General features: G+C 53.2%; 1 protein-coding gene across 1 annotated transcript in view; it reads left to right on the top strand.

The window, feature by feature from the left end:
- Positions 1-15,642, top strand: part of AJAP1 (adherens junctions associated protein 1) — a 130,729-nt gene that overhangs the window by 56,346 nt on the left and 58,741 nt on the right. Inside the window, exon 2 of the mRNA XM_017882524.1 lies at positions 1,514-2,316. Within this exon, the coding sequence (XP_017738013.1) occupies positions 1,514-2,316 (803 nt within the window). The remainder of the gene's footprint in view (positions 1-1,513; positions 2,317-15,642) is intronic.

Genomic DNA, 15,642 nt, shown 5'->3' with positions numbered 1-15,642 from the left:
CTCATGTACAGTCTCTCACACTCGTGGACACACCCCCAGATGCGTCTTTACACTCTCGTATGCTGGTTCACTCTCACACTGGCACACTCACACAGCTTGACCCACACGCACACACACCCAGTCATGCACACGTACACACACACTTCCGTGCACGCATTACAATGACACACACAGCTTCCTTCCTTTGTGAAGTCACTCACCGCCTTATAAAGAAAAACTCTACCCAACTTGCTTTCCAGGCCTGGCTTTGGGCAGCGTCAGGCTGGTGCTTGGCACCTGAACACCCTCAGACCCCCCACCCGCACCCCATCCGCTGCAGTTATTATGATTTTTGGATTCATTTTAACTTTCAGATGTGAGGCTGGTGACGAGAAGTGACTTTGAATGACACCTATAATCAGTCCTCAATTATCTGTGCTGGCGGAAGAGGGAGCGTGGGCCTGTCTCCTCTGAGTCCTTCCACGTGGCTCTGCTGCGCCCTGGTTTTCACGTGACACCAGAGAGTCCACTGGTCCAGAGGCGACCCCAGACCTAGTGACAAAGCCGCTCCATGTGAACTGGGGAGGGGCGGCTCCGCCGGCCCTGACTTCTCCCCTGCAGCCCTGCTGCGTGTGGAGGCAGCCCCTCCCTCCTCAAGGTTGCACAGGGTTTGCCCTTTCTGCAGCCCTCCGGGGAGCTGAGGAGGTGGAGAACAGGGTTTCAAAGGGCAGCGGCACTGCAGATAAACAGGGGGAGCAGAAATGTCAACAGAACAAACACTTCGCGTCAATAAACTTTCAGTTTATCCAGAGCAGATCTCATTTCCCTGAGTACGATCCAGAGGAGGCCAGAAGTAAGAAGCCTTCCCATGTACAGCATTTAAAGCAATGCCTGTTTATGATATTCATGCCGGGCTCTGGGTGAGGGGCAGAGGGAGCGGGTGGTGTTTGCAAAGTGCTAGGAAGCGCCTGCGCTCACACTGGGAGCTTGAAACCTCCACTCCTCCTAGACCTGGAGAGGCGCTTCCCCAGTGGGCAGGGGGCGGCCTGGGCTGTGTGGAGGAAAGCACCTGGCCCTGGGGTCCCAGGGGGAGGCCGGTGTCCTGTTCTGCCATCCTGTCACTGACGTCCTCTCGTCGTGTGATGGGCAAAAGGAAGGAGGGACTCAGGTCTTTTCAGGTCATCTTGTCAAGACTGACCTGAAGGCTGGGGGTTTCTGAGGCTCGGTTCTCCCTCCGGCGAAATGGACGATTCGGCTCCCAGCCGGCTCTGTGCCTGGCAGGCGCCTCAGCCCCTCGGTGCTGGGAAGCAGCTCCTCGCAGGCTTGCAGCCCGCACTGTTCTTTTCAGATCTGATGAATAAACCGCACGTGAGTCAGCCTTTGAAGGAAAGGAAGGAAGGGTTTCGGCTTCCCTTTTGAAGTTAGGAGGAGCTCTTTCTAGAGGAAGAGAGCGTCCTTGCCACAGTAGGGGGTGGAGAGAGAGGGCCCCCCGCTAGGCTTGCACTGACCGCTCTTCTCTCCTCCCCCCGCACAGCTCCATGTCCATCCGCTGGCCGGGCCGCCCCCTCGGAAGCCATGCCTGGATACTGATAGCCATGTTTCAGCTCGCCGTGGACCTGCCCGCCTGCGAGGCCCTGGGCCCGGGGCCCGAGTTCTGGCTCCTGCCGCGGTCGCCGCCCCGGCCGCCCCGGCTGTGGAGTTTTAGGAGTGGACAGCCAGCGCGGGTCCCGGCCCCCGTGTGGAGTCCCCGGCCGCCCCGAGTGGAGCGGATCCACGGGCAAATGCAGATGCCCCGAGCCAGACGGGCTCACAGGCCCCGGGACCAGGCGGCCACCCTCGTGCCCAGGGCAGGACTGGCCAAGCCCCCAGCGGCTGCCAAATCCAGCCCTTCTCTCGCCTCCTCATCCTCCTCCTCCTCCTCCGCGGTGGCCGGTGGGGCCCCGGAGCAGCAGACCCTCCTGAGGAGGGGCAAGAGGCACCTGCAGGGGGACGATCTCAGCAGCTTCGACTCCAGAGGCAACCGGCCCACCACAGAGACTGAGTTCATCGCCTGGGGGCCCACAGGGGACGAGGAGGCCCTGGAGTCCAACACATTTCCGGGCGTTTACGGCCCCACCACGGTCTCCATCCTACAAACGCGGAAGACAACTGTGGCCGCCACCACCACCACCACCACCACCACGGCCACCCCCATGATGCTGCAGACTAAGGGGTTCACCGAGTCCCTGGATCCCCGGAGAAGGATCCCAGGTGGGGTTAGCACAACAGAGCCTTCCACCAGTCCCAGCAACAATGGGGAAGTCACCCAGCCCCCAAGGATTCTGGGGGAGGCCTCAGGTACGGCCATCTCTCTTCTGGTTTGGGTTTGCTTGGGGTTGAGGGCTGGGGGCGTGACTCGGGAGAGATGCTTAGATGTCCCTGGGGTGAAGCTACGTGTGGAGGCTCCAAGAGATGCAGGCGTGATGTGTCCATGAGCTTGCACATGCGTGTAGACTGGCAAATACAGGGTGTGCCTTAGAGGAAGGGGGCGTGAGAAGGGAGAGTTTCCCTTTTTAGCATGTACCTAGAAGTGGGCGCTGCACCCCTTGTGCCTCTGTTAGTTATCAGCTGAATCCACCAGGTGCGGAATCCACCACACACAGCCACGTCTTCCAGAATCGTGGAATTTTTGTCTCTAGGGCTGGCCCTTGAGTAAGATGCTTGCTCGTCGCGTGATACAGTTAAGGATCCCCCCGCCCCAGAGTCTTCAAAAGCCTTCAAGGGTGTGGGACCCATGGGCAGGGGCAAGGTGCCTGTCAACTTGACCTTGGTCAAGGATTAGGAATGGCCTTAAATAGCAAGAAAGGCCAAGGCCAGCTAAAAGGAAGAACTTCCCAGCAGTGTTAACAGAAGCTTCGCAGACAGTGATTCAGGTGGCAGCGTTCGGCTCCCTGGGGATGTGTCAGGAGGGTGTTTGGAGGATGGAGATCGGAACAAAGGGCTTTGGTTCTTCTGCTGCTGTTATCCTAGCTGGCTGTGGACACACACAGTTCTTTGGCTTTGGAATATCTCCTTCCGCGCAGTTTTGTTGTTTTTCTTGTTTTCCTCCTGTTCGTTGTCCTCCATTTGCTTTGAAAGGAGTAGCCCTTGGAAATCTCCCAAGCCAGGGCTTGTCCCTGAACTGGTAGCCAGCACTGATGTCACCAGGCTTCACGGCAGGCCTGCGGGGGAGAGCGCAGAGCCCCGGGCACACCCTCACCTCCCTCCACACCCTCACCTCCCTCCAGTTTTCTCTGCCTCTGTTAACAGGCACAGCCTGATGTGCCAGGTTGGCTTAGAAGTTCACAACCTAGATCTGTGTGTGCACATTCTAGACAAGCAGCAACATTTGCTAACTTTAAAATCGGATGCAGATTTCAGGGCATCAGTGCAAAATGGGTGGGGGCACCCTGTGGCCTCCTCACAGCTTGCTTTCCACAACCTCCAGCTTGTGGGCTCGGTAGGCTCCATCCAGGCCTCTGCAGAATCCAGGGGAGGGAAGACAGCTGCTCTTCAGAGCTCATCTGCAGGCGGCCAGCACGGCATCCAGGCCCTCTGCATCCTCGCTAGGCTGCATCCTGGCCCTGGTTCCTCCTCATCTTGGGCAGGCAGGCACCAGGCAGTCGTTGGACAGGTTTTCATGGGGTGGGTGGCTTTTGTCCTTCAGCCGGTGACCTACTTTCTTCCTTCACCTGGACAAGAGAACCTGCGGTTTTTATTCTGAGCTCCTCTTCCCTAGAGAGCAGTGTTTCTGTGGAAGCACAGCCTGGGCTCCCTGTGGATGCTGGGGGCCGTGCCTGGAGAGGCTCTGGAGGAAGAGGCTCCGGAGGAAGAGACTCTGGAGGTCCTGCATCGGCGACCTCCCGGGCAGCCTCTTTTGGGAATCCACAGACGCGGGGTCTGCAGTTCATCCTGCACTGTCAGGCGCCTGCTAGCGGTTTACAGAGTGTTCGTTTTCCCCTCAGTAAACTCAGCAGCCATCATCATAATAGGATTTCGTGCTACTCTCCCTTACAGTCAATCTCCTCTGTATACGTCACTTACTGTATAGACATGGATGAGGAAACAAGTTCCCATTTATTCCAAATTACATTTGTTATTACTAAAGTTAAACACCCGGGACAGCGTTGTAGGCTTAGCAAATTAATTCACAGTGCATTGGATGTTGCTAATCCATCTCGACAGATGCTTATCTTGGAAGCGATTTATGGTTCTTCATAATATAATCTGGTGCTAGATTAATTTGTTTAGCAAAACAAATCTAAAAAGAGGAAAATATGTGTGTTTGTTTCTAATGCAGAGAAATCTTAATTCTGGAACGCGACGCTGGGCCACAGGGAAGGGAACAGGTGGTTTACAGCAGCGCTCATCAGGACTGGGCCACCATCCTGAGCTTCCCGGCCAAGGCAAAGGGAAGAGAGGAAATGCGGGGATGGTTCCCCTAACTGGATTCCTCATAGCCCAGCGGGTACCATGTAAATGAATTAGACCAGAGCAGGAGCAATTTAGGTTAGACACTGGGAAGTACTGGTTGGTGATGTAGGAGGTGAGATCTTTGCTTAGGCTACTGAGAACAGGCTGCATACTCTCCTTATCTGGAGCTCCCAAGTAGAGGAGGATGGGGGACGGGGGAGGAAATCAACTGTTAAAGCTTCCCTGGATGGAAGGAGTGGTGGGACAGAGGGCTGAACTCCCTGGAACCCCCTTGCTTGGCAGTCATCAGATGTAGAGCTGGGCCCCCAACATTTGGTGGAACGTGAACACTACTCACACTTCTCAGACATCTAAGGCAGCAGGAGTGTTCTTGGGGATTCCAGAGCTGCAATCTGGGAGGCCAGGCATTGCTGCGGTTAGTTAGCAGCTGCCTTGAGGCTGAAGGTCTGGGCGAGAATCTGGGCTCTGTCGCATGTCACCACGTGACCCTGGAAAAGGTCTCTTCTCTCCTGATTTCCTTTTCTTCACTTCCAAAACTGAGGCTTAGAAATATTTTTCCTAAACGGTTGCTGTGAGAGTTTCATGGATGAACACTGACCATAAAATAAGGCACCTGACACCAAACAATTCTCCATACTCATCAGTTGTTTTTATACCCAGCAAGAGTGGCCTGAGGAGGACAGGGTTTCCAGTGTCAGAGGCAGAACAGGCTACCAGGGACTTGGGAATCTTATCATCTCAGACACAGCAAGCTTTGCCACTCACTGTGGGGCACCCCAGAATTTGGAATTGGAGTTTTAGGAGGTGGATGAAATATCCATTAAGTGCATTTCACCTGTCCAAAAAGGGATCTTTGGTATCACACTTGGGGATTTATAAATTTTATTTTTGTTTCTGCAGAGAAATATTTAGAAGGGACACATCATATTTTTCTGTCTGTCTATAGCACAGGTATTGCTGGGCGCAGAGAGGAAACGTGGCTGGTGACTTGGGGGCACTCTGAAATTTCTCAGGAAAAGTAACATTACTTGGGATAACTGGACGCAGAGAGGAAACGTGGCTGGTGACTTGAGGGCACTCTGAAATTTCTCAGGAAGTAACATTACTTGGGATAGCTGGGAGCAGAGAGGAAACGTGGCTGGTGACTTGGGGCACTCTGAAATTTCTCAGGAAGTAACATTACTTGGGATAGCTGCTGGAATGACTAAAGGGTTCCCTGTCAGGATTCACCCTACCTATGAAGTAATTGGGAAATCTTTTTGAGTTTCAGGTTAATGGTTAAGAGTCCCACTACCTGTCTTCAAATTCCAGGCTTCAGCTCATGATCGCTGTGTAAATTTGGGCAACTTGCTTGTCCTCTCTGTGCCAGTGGGGATGATAGAGTTAACCATCTCATAATGTTGTTGTAAAGATTCAGTGAGACAGAGCATGCCAAGTACTCAATGCTGCCACATAACAGTTCTCAGTATGTACCTGCTGCTGTTAATATAAGGATGGTGATGGTGATGATGATGGTGAAGATGAGGATGATAATGATGGAGATGATGGTGATGATAATGATGGTAATGGTGGAAATGGTGATGATGGTGGTGTTGATGGTGATGATAATGATGGTAATGGTGGAAATGGTGGTGATGGTGATGTGATGATGGTGATGATAATGATGGTAATGGTGGAAATGGTGGTGATGATGGTGATGATGATGATGGTGATGATAATGACGGTAATGGTGGAAATGGTGATGATGATGGTGATGTGATGATGGTGATGATAATGATGGTGTTGCTTGTAATGGTGATGATGATGGTGATGATGATGGTGATGATAATGATGGTAATGGTGGAAATGGTGGTGATGATGGTGATGATGATGGTAATGGTGGAAATGGTGGTGGGTGGTGGTGATGGTGATGATGGTGATGGTGATGATAATGATGGTAATGGTGGAAATGGTGATGATGATGGTGATGATAATGATGGTAATGGTGGAAATGGTGGTGATGATGGTGATGATAGATGATGATGGTGGTGATGATGGAGATTATAATAATGAAGATGGTGATGATAGTGATGATGCTGCTGATGATGATAATTGTGATGATGATGATGGTTATCATTGTGCTAATTTGCTGCCACTACCTTTACTGCTCTATTGAGGGGTCATTTGATGAGTTCCTGCAGCCATGTCCCTGACCTTGGCGCTCTGTGCAGAGGTATAGATGACACTAGCCAGGAACCTCTTGGGATGGAAAATCACCTGGCGCAGGTTCACAGAAGCATTGAGCTCCAGCCTCATGTGAGCACTGGCAGAGTGTGACTGTCAGATGGGTCAGAAGCTAGCTTGAGGTCGGGGAGGAGGCTCCCCACAGTGCAGCCCCAGCCTTCTATGACAGCTCTCTTGCTGATCAGTTTTCGAATCTGGAATCACAGAGTCTCCTGGGAGAAAAACAGAAAGTCATTTTCTGAGCTTTTATCTTAAAACATGTAAAGGAAACTTGTGGAGAAATCAAGCCAACTGATTTGGGTTTCTGAATATGCCCACTGTGGGAGTGCCTGGGGCAGGAGTACTTGGTCTACAGTTAGTGCTCAATGTAGGTTTCCTAAACCCTGCATGCTGGCACCTGGCCCCAAGACTTTCGCGCCTGCTCAGGCCAATCTGCCGTTTTCCCAGGCTCATGTTGTCTCTCAGAAAACTCGCCACCCAGGAGGGGCTCCGAAATCCTCTAGGTTCCCATCGTCATTCAGGGTTTGCCTCTGTTCAGTCAGTCACGTATTCGTGACATCCAACAGCTCAAGGATGAGATGGCTCAGATGTCATCCAAATCTGGCCTGGAAATTTTTACATTGGAATTCACTCATGCATTTCTAAGGATGATTTCCAAGTTTGCTTTGTCCTTGTCACCGAGTGGGAGCGGGTGGGGGGGGGCCTTCCATGTCCTTTAGGTATGTCCCTCTGTAAGCACAGGTGACAAGCTGGTGTCATTTTCTCTGCACCCCAGCGGTCAGCTGACCTAAGCATCAATGCAAGGCAGCCAACCTTCGGAGCAAGCCTCATGATGGTGAAATATTTTCTAAACACCAGAATTGGAGTGGAAGAAAATGAGAAGCAGATGTCACAGGGAGAGACGTCCTCTTCCCCTTTGGTTTAAAGCTGCGATGGCCATTTTAATGCTGAGCCCCTTTTAATTAACTGCTGGGTGTTTGCTACCAGGGAAGTGAATCTGTCCTTAATTTAAAGATATATGAAGCAAATGACTCATGAACTTCAAAAGTTTTGAGTGGCTTAATTGGGATAAGAGAATCAAAGGACAAATGAGTGCTTGGAGCGCTACAAAAGATCCTAAACTTTGTAGACAGCGAGGCTCGTCTTTAGAGTCTTCACTGGGATCTTCTGAATGGATGCAACGTGGCAAATCCTGAGTGCCGTGGTGCTGGTGGTGGCCTGTGGTTGCGGTTTTATGTTGGCCGACATCTCACTGGACCCAGTCAGCCTCTTAGAGCACTCCCTGTGTTTTTGCTGAGCAAATCTGTGTTCATGCCAAATGGATAAGTGTGCTCCAACTCATGGAAGTCCAGCCTCTGATTCTTCTGGACATGACTGTGTTGCAGGCCTTCTTGCATTTCCCTCTCAAATGTTCCCGGCTTCAACTTATTGCATGTCGTCCTTCTTAAGCTTCTTCATTCCCTCAGGCCCTCGTTCTCCTTCCAAGGGCATGCTAGGGATGTGAAAGGTCTTTAATCCTTAAGAACTGAGATGCCCACCTAAGGTACTTTCTTTCTTTCCCTTTTTTTTTTTTTAGATGGAGTTTCGTTTTGTCACCAGCCTGGAGTGCAGTGGTGCGATCTTGGCTCACTGCAACCTCCGTCTCCCAGGTTCAAGCAGTTCTCCTGCCTCAGCCTCCCAAGTAGCTGGGACTACAGGCACGTGCCACCAAGCTCCGCTGATTTTTGTATTTTTAGTAGAGACAGGGTTTCACCATGTTGGCCAGGATGGTCTCGATTTCTTGACCTCGTGATCCGTCCGCATCAGCCTCCCAAAGTGCTGGGGTTACAGGCGTGAGCCACCACCCCTGGCCTCCTAAGGCACTTGCTGTGGGAGAGCTGCTGGGCTCAACTCTGTCTTCCTTCACCAGGCCCCGGAGAGGTGCCTTTACTTGTTGACCTGTTCCGGAGTTTCCAGCAAGAAGAGGAAGGCCTTAGTGAACACCCCCTCTACCTGGAAACCAGTCTCCTTTAAGGGAATGGGTGGGGTCACTGACTACTCAGGTAGCCGGTGGCTGCACAAAACACACCCTTATAGGATATGCCTTTCCTTACGTCATGAACGTCACAAAACCCTGGAATGATAACAAATCTGTTTGATATATAGTGAATTGAATTCATGATTTCCATCTGCTCACACGGGAATGATTCTGAGTGTTGAGATTAAATGTTAAAATAGCATTTTAGACTTTTGTTTTACTGTGTTACAAGGACCAGTTTTAGAATGTCTGGCTTCTTAATCAATTATTCAATGAACCATCAACTCTCTACTTAGTTGATAGTAAATGCTACACTTACTTGGGGTAGGAGCAGGGTGAGGAGATGCAAAACGTGGCCCCTCCTCCTCTTTTTAAGGAGTTAAAAAAATCCAGTTGGGAAAGCAAGATGGATAAAGACATATCCTTGCACAAGAGAGAAATGACAGGTAAGGACGGTAGAGGAAATGTCACCAAGCCACAGCTTCATCAATCGCCCAATTGTTATTCTGGCAATAGATTGGAAGGAGACAAGCCGTTGCAGGTTTCTTGGAGCCGAGCCCTGGGGTGGGTAGGGGAGGCACAGGAAGAGCCCATCTTGGCGGGGTGTGGGGGGCTGAGATAGAGTAGGCAGAGCTCCTGCAGGCCTGGATTGTGGAGGGAGCCCGGCCAGGCCTCCACCTCCCTGCAGCTCAGTTTCTTGGCCTCTGGAACAGATGCTGAATAAGACGACTCCAAGGTCCCTCCTCTTGCTCCGAATTGCCCCAAGAATGGGCGAGTCCTGGTGTTCCCTCTGCAAGGAGCAGGAAGGACGGTTTTGGAGGACCCCCTTCCCTGACTTGACATCAGTGAAAGAATGCTGGAGAGGTGCACCCCTTCCCTCCCTGCCAGCGTCCACAGTCGGCTGCCTTGGGGACCCAGCAGTGAGCTCTGTGGTCTATGTACACAGGCAAGCTGGGGGTCAGGTGGGACCGATGGCTGTGGGCTCAATTTTAAGCTTCCATTTTGTGATGGCGAGTCACCCTTTCTCCTGGTCGAACCCTCTGCCTGACCTCTGCCCAGGAGTGGACTGTGTTGTGGATGTCTAGCTTGAAAGGCTGCCATGTGAATCCTGCTGGTAGAAAAAGCATCACCCTCATCTTTGCAGCAGATAAGTTGCAAGTGATGCTTGAGGGCTCCCCAGGTGGTCACTGACACTCAGTCTCAGAGACTCAGCCAAATTCAGAGGCAGACGAACGCGTGATGGACCCATGTGCCACGTGGTTAGACGTGAAGACAGGCTTCGGGTCCCCGCTTTCAATGTTGCTCAACATGGTTCAGTGAATCTCACAACTGTCCGCCTTGCTGTCTGTTGTAAGGATGCGGTGATGCAAAATAAAGGGAAAAAGCTTCCCTTTCCAGAAGTTTCTTTCAGCACTGGGGAAACCAAGTTTGTTGGAGGAACAGAGAGACTGAAAATCTCTCCCCAGAGGTGACTGATGGATGGGTGGGACATGTCAGGGACAAAGCTGGTGCCAGCAGAGAGAGCGCCCACCTTGGCCGAGATGGACCCAGGCCATGGCTGCAGGTGTCCTTGGCTCCACCATGTGACCCCATGGTCCTCTGAATCTTTGCCTGCAAAATGGGGAAGCAATTTTTCTCTGACAAGGTTGTTCTGAGACGGGACCGTGCCAGCCCCTGTGGGAAGCTGAGTGCCGTAGGGAGCGTGCCTGGTTGAGTCAGGTCTTAAAAGATGCACGAAGCCCACCTCACTAGTGGTTGTGCCGGGGTAATCAAATGGTGTTTGTGGTGGGAAAATGCCATTTGCTTTCTGTGACCTTCAGTATCCTCTTCTGAGGTCAGTTAGGTTGTATGGCTGCCTGCTCAGTGCTGTTCTGTCCATATCATGATCTTTCCCTGCCTGGAAGGCCTCAGTTCTCACCGTGGTGGTCAGACCTACCTTAGGAAGCCCTCAGTCTGGCTCCCTTAATGTGCCAGGTCAACACACCTGAGGCGTAGTTTGTGTGAGCCCCATGGAGAGGATGGGGGACAGAGATGGGGGCTGGAGCCAGCACCATTTCTTTTTTTTTGTTTTGTTTTGAGACGGAGTCTCGCTCTGTCGCCCAGGCTGGAGCGCAGTGGCCGGATCTCAGCTCACTGCAAGCTCCGCCTCCCGGGTTTACGCCATTCTCCTGCCTTAGCCTCCCGAGTAGCTGGGACTGCAGGTGCCCGCCACCTCGCCCGGCTAGTTTTTTTTTTTTTTTTTTTATATTTCTTTTAGTAGAGACGGGGTTTCACCGTGTTACCAAGGAAGGTCTCGATCTCCTGACCTCGTGATCCGCCCGTCTCGGCCTCCCAAAGTGCTGGGATTACAGGCTTGAGCCACCGCGCCCGGCGCCAGCACCATTTCTTTTGCAAGGGGCCCAACTCCCCTTTACATAGCTCCTTCCGTTACGTACCTGGAATAGCACTTCACGGTTTGCTCAGCAAATGTGTTGTTCTCCAAACCACCCTGGGAAGGGGGAAGGAGGGGGGTCTGCAGCTGAGAGAAGCCCAGGCATTTGTGAGTGGGGACTGGGGCAGAACCCAGCTCTCCTGACTGCAGGACCATGGCACTTTCCGTGATTCTAGGGGTGCTCTTTGGGGCTTGGGGACCCTCCCACCGCTACTTCTTCTGCCTGAAGCATCAGGATGCCCTGAGTGTGGGGTCTAGATCCAAGTGGAAGTTCTTGGTCTGTGTGTAAAGGCCACTGATCAAAGAAGATTCCTGTCTTCTTGACCCTTCTAGAAGCTCCGGGGGGTCCTGTCCATCATGTCAGCAAAGCCATGACAGGCAGATGGAAGAGTTGGATGTCCCCCACCATGTGATTTCAGAGACACCCTCTGGTGCATCCCTGGCCAGGACTTCACGGATGTGTCCTGAGACTAAGGCCAAGCTGCTGAGACCCCCCCTTGGGTCCTTGTCACTTATTCCCACCTCGGCAAGGAGAAAGTCGGTGCTGTCTATGGCAGGGAGGAAGAAGAGAGGCTGTGTGGATAGGGGCTGCTGGGGAATCTTGGGTTAGGCAAAGATGGCTAAAGGGAGGAGAAAGAAAGGCCAGAAGAGCCAGTGCCCGAGTTTGTGATGGATTTTGTGACACTCCCTTTACACACTGCCAATGCACCTTGCATAGAAAACATAATCTGTGTTTTAAAATCCTGATATAGTGTCCTAACTGTGCTGAGGAGGACATGCAAAGGAGAGTAATTTAGGGTAAAACGCTGTATATGTGCATTTAAGTGCCCCAGCCCATCTTCACTGGAGGGGTCTGGTGCTTACAGCATTTTATCTGTGTGTGTGCTGAGGCGGTCAAAGGCTGGCCTCTGCATAGGGTCACTGGGAACACGTCTGCCACAGCTGGGAAAGTTGCATCACATTGAGGGCAGGTGACTTTCCAAAATGATGAACGACTCTCAGAGATGTTTGGGACAAAAATGCACAGTCTTCTTTTGATTTACTCGGTGGTTGCATGCGAGGGCACTTCAGCGTGTTCCAGCCATGCACTGGAGACAAGGGCACTTCAGCGTGTTCCAACCAGGCACTGGAGAATCCCCTGGGTTCCTATGTGGCACAGAGCAGGCCCTCTGGGTTCCAAGTGTGTTGGTTAGTGGGACTGAGCAGCAGGACGGGTGGAAGTTCACAGCGCAGAGGCGATCCGTGATCTGCACACCTGTCCTGTGCACGGCAGGGCCTGCGGCATCCATCCCTGCCTCATTCTGTTACGAATCCCTGCTGTAGTCCTAGACATTCTGAAGGCAGACGTTCACCCAGCACGAGCCTCATCCTCTGTGTTCACATACATCTTGTGCAGGGGAGGCCCAGCCTTCGTCTGTGTGTGAGTCCTGTGGCTACTGTAGCGCATTGCCACAGTCTGTGTGGCTTAAACAACAGAAACCTATTCTCCAGCTGTTCTGGAGGCCGGAGTCTGAAGTCATGATACAAGCAGGGCTGTGGTCCCTCCGGAAGCCCTGGGTGAGGACCCTTCCCAGCGTCTTCCAGCTCCTGGTGGCTCCAGGTGCTTCTTGGCTTGTGGTGGCATCACTCTGGTCTCTGGCTGCATCTCCACCTGGCTGTCTCTCTGCGTCTGTCTTCTAAGGACACTTGTCATTGGATTTAGGGCCCACCTGGATGGCCCAGAATGGTCGCATCCAGTCCCAGTGTTCTGGGAAAGGCAGGTCATAGCGAGTTGGGTTGGGACAGGTCAGGGCATTGGGCTGGGGCAAGGTTCCAGGAGGCTTGGAGGCTGTCATGAGGATTTGGGGTTTATTCTGAGTATGTTGGGGGTCACGGGATACACGGAAGAGAGGTGTGATCTGAGCTGGAGGTATTGGCTGCTCTCTGAGTGCATCCTAGGGGGAAGACAGGAGGCAGTGATTCCAGATGGGACGTGATGACTTGTCGAGAGGTGGGACGCAGGCCCCAAGAGAGCATCGGCTGGAGAGTAAGGGAGAGAACCGTCTAGAGGGTCCCTGAGGTTTTAGTCTGAGCAACTCTTTCTTTGGCTGAAAGGGGTGCATTTAATTGAGAGGCAAAAGCTGGGGAGCAGCAGATTGAAAGGAGCCCTTGGGGCCGGACCTTCACTCACGTGAAATCCAGCCGCCCTGGTGGCCGTCCAGGGGAGCACCTGTGGGTACTCCTTGGATTCCTGAGTCTGCCACTTGGGGGCTGGTGCAGCTTGGAGTAGAAGCTCAGAGGAGCCTCAGGTGTGTGGAGGGTCTGGAAGGCCATGGAGACAGTGGGGACCACTTGGACAGAGTGAGGACTGCAAGAGGGGAGAATGAAGGAGCAGTCGGGAGTGACGACGAAGAGCCCACTGGGAGGAGGAGGCCAGGAGGCTGCAGGAGAAAGCTGTTCCCAGAGCATGGAGGGGTCCTTGTGGCAGAGCTCCCAGGGCTGCGAGAGAGGCCGCTTTTGTGAGGTGGAGGCCGCTGGGTGAGGGAAGAGTCCGAGGGCGATGGAAGGGACGTGGGAGGTGAGCCGCAGATGCAGTGGGTGGAGCTGAGTATTTTGAGGAGCTTTGCTCTGCAGGGGTTTGGGGAAAGGGGAGCTGTAGTTGGAGGACTGTACAGGTGGAGCTGAGTATTTTGAGGAGCTTTGCTCTGCGGGGGTTTGGGGAAAGGGAGCTGTAGTTGGAGGACTGTACAGGTGGATGAGGGTTTTGGTTTTCTGTTTCATTTTGATTTTTTATTTATTTATTTATTGTTTTTATTGTGGGAATATTCGGGCATGTCTGTCTGCCAATGCGAATGACCCAGTAGAGAATGGAAGTGGACAATGTGGCAGGGACAGAGGAACGGGGACAATACAGAAGCCAAGTCCTTAAAGGATGAAAACCAGCCCATGTGTGTTGTTGAGAGGCTGACGCCTGTGCACAGGTGGCGGTGACGAGCTGAGCTTGCTGTAGAGACCTCAAGAGGCATTCGAGAGAAGCCTGGTTTCCGAATTCTGTGTTTCTCCCCGAGGGCTGACCTTTTTACCCTTTTCTTTGTGAGAGTCCGTGATAGTTGGAGGAATGAAATTCCATGGGAACTGCACTGACATGGCCCCCGCCGTTGCTGGGCAGCCTCCCCAGGCTGGGGTGGACAAGGAGCAGGTGCACACGGAGGTCACGTGTGGCGGCCATGGGCACCTGCAGAGGACAGGCAGAACCACGGGCGGTAGTGGTGATGGCAGCTGGGTTGAGGAAGGCTCATGGAGAGGGGGCACCTGAGCGAGGTCTGACTGGAGAGGAGGAGTTGGCCAGGGGAGGATTTCTGTCTCCTCTGGCCTTGGCGGCATGCCTGGTCCCACCTATGGCCCCTCACCTGGTCATGAGCTGGACATCCTCATCTGGTCACAGAAGGGGTCACCACCCTGCATTCCCACCTTCACCCCTCTTATCTCTGAAGATGCCCCCCCCCCCGGGTGGTTTGTCTCCATCGACTGGCATTTACCATGATGTCTGTCTCATTATGGCCACCTGCACTTGCCCAGGGGTGGGCCTGCCCGTCCCTCCCCAGCCCCTCGCCAATATCAAGAATCGCCAGTGTCATCTGCCTGGATGGTGCTTTCCACAGGCTGTCACCTAACCCAGGACTTCTTGAGGGGCAACAACAAGCCTCCCACCCCCAGATCCTGCACCTGCTGTGCCCCTGGCTCCCAGCACCCCACCTGGCCCACAGCCAACTCCATAGCCATTGTCTGAACCGTTTTTTAAAATGCAACTTCTGGGCTTAGAGACAGCTGCAGGGAGCGGGTTCCTAAGTGCTGAAAGCCAGGCAGATCTTGCGATCTTTAGGTGGAAGAGAAAGAGGAAATGAAAACCCAGGGTGATAATGTGCCGTGCTTTTAAAAGTCACTGATGCCAACACTGGAGGGGGGTGCTGTTCTCCACGAGCACCCTCCCCTCCTGCTCCAGACACAAAGCAAAGCTGCATATGCTGGTTTCACCCAGGGCTAACCTGCCCCGGCGCACACTCTCCGGCTCTGGACTGCCCACGCTTGTTCCCAGAGCGAGCCATGAAACTGCCTGCCAGCCCTCAGGGTCCAGAGAGCTGGGAGCACCTGGGGCGTCAGTTCAGCCAAGGCTTGCTGGTCCCTGGGCATTGGGTGCAGACAGCGGCCTGCGGCAGGAACCTCTAACCCAGGCAGAGGAGTAGTGAAGGGATCGCCGGCCCCCAGCAGGCAAGAAAGAGGGTTTCAAGTTCCCTGGAAGAGGCACATGTGCATTGGGTTAAGTGGTTGCTCTAGTGGGCACTCACTTCCTGTGTGTGGGGGAGGAATGTGAGTGGGGTGGGCCATCTGGGATACTTGGTATAGAATCCCATGTCCTCTCATGCCCCATGGATGCCCCGTGGAGCTCATGAGCAGGTCTGTGGTCATGGTCTCCCTCGTGCCTGGCCAGGGCTTGCTTGAGAGATGCTCAGAATACATGTTTAATGAATAGGTAGACCCCCTGTTCACACCCGCCTTCCCT

Source organism: Rhinopithecus bieti, unplaced genomic scaffold (assembly GCF_001698545.2).
Source record: "Rhinopithecus bieti isolate Rb0 unplaced genomic scaffold, ASM169854v2 scaffold_13351, whole genome shotgun sequence".
NCBI classification, from domain to species: domain Eukaryota; kingdom Metazoa; phylum Chordata; class Mammalia; order Primates; family Cercopithecidae; genus Rhinopithecus; species Rhinopithecus bieti.
The sequence above is the reverse complement of the archived record's forward strand: the minus strand, read 5'-3'. Positions and strand labels throughout refer to the sequence as shown.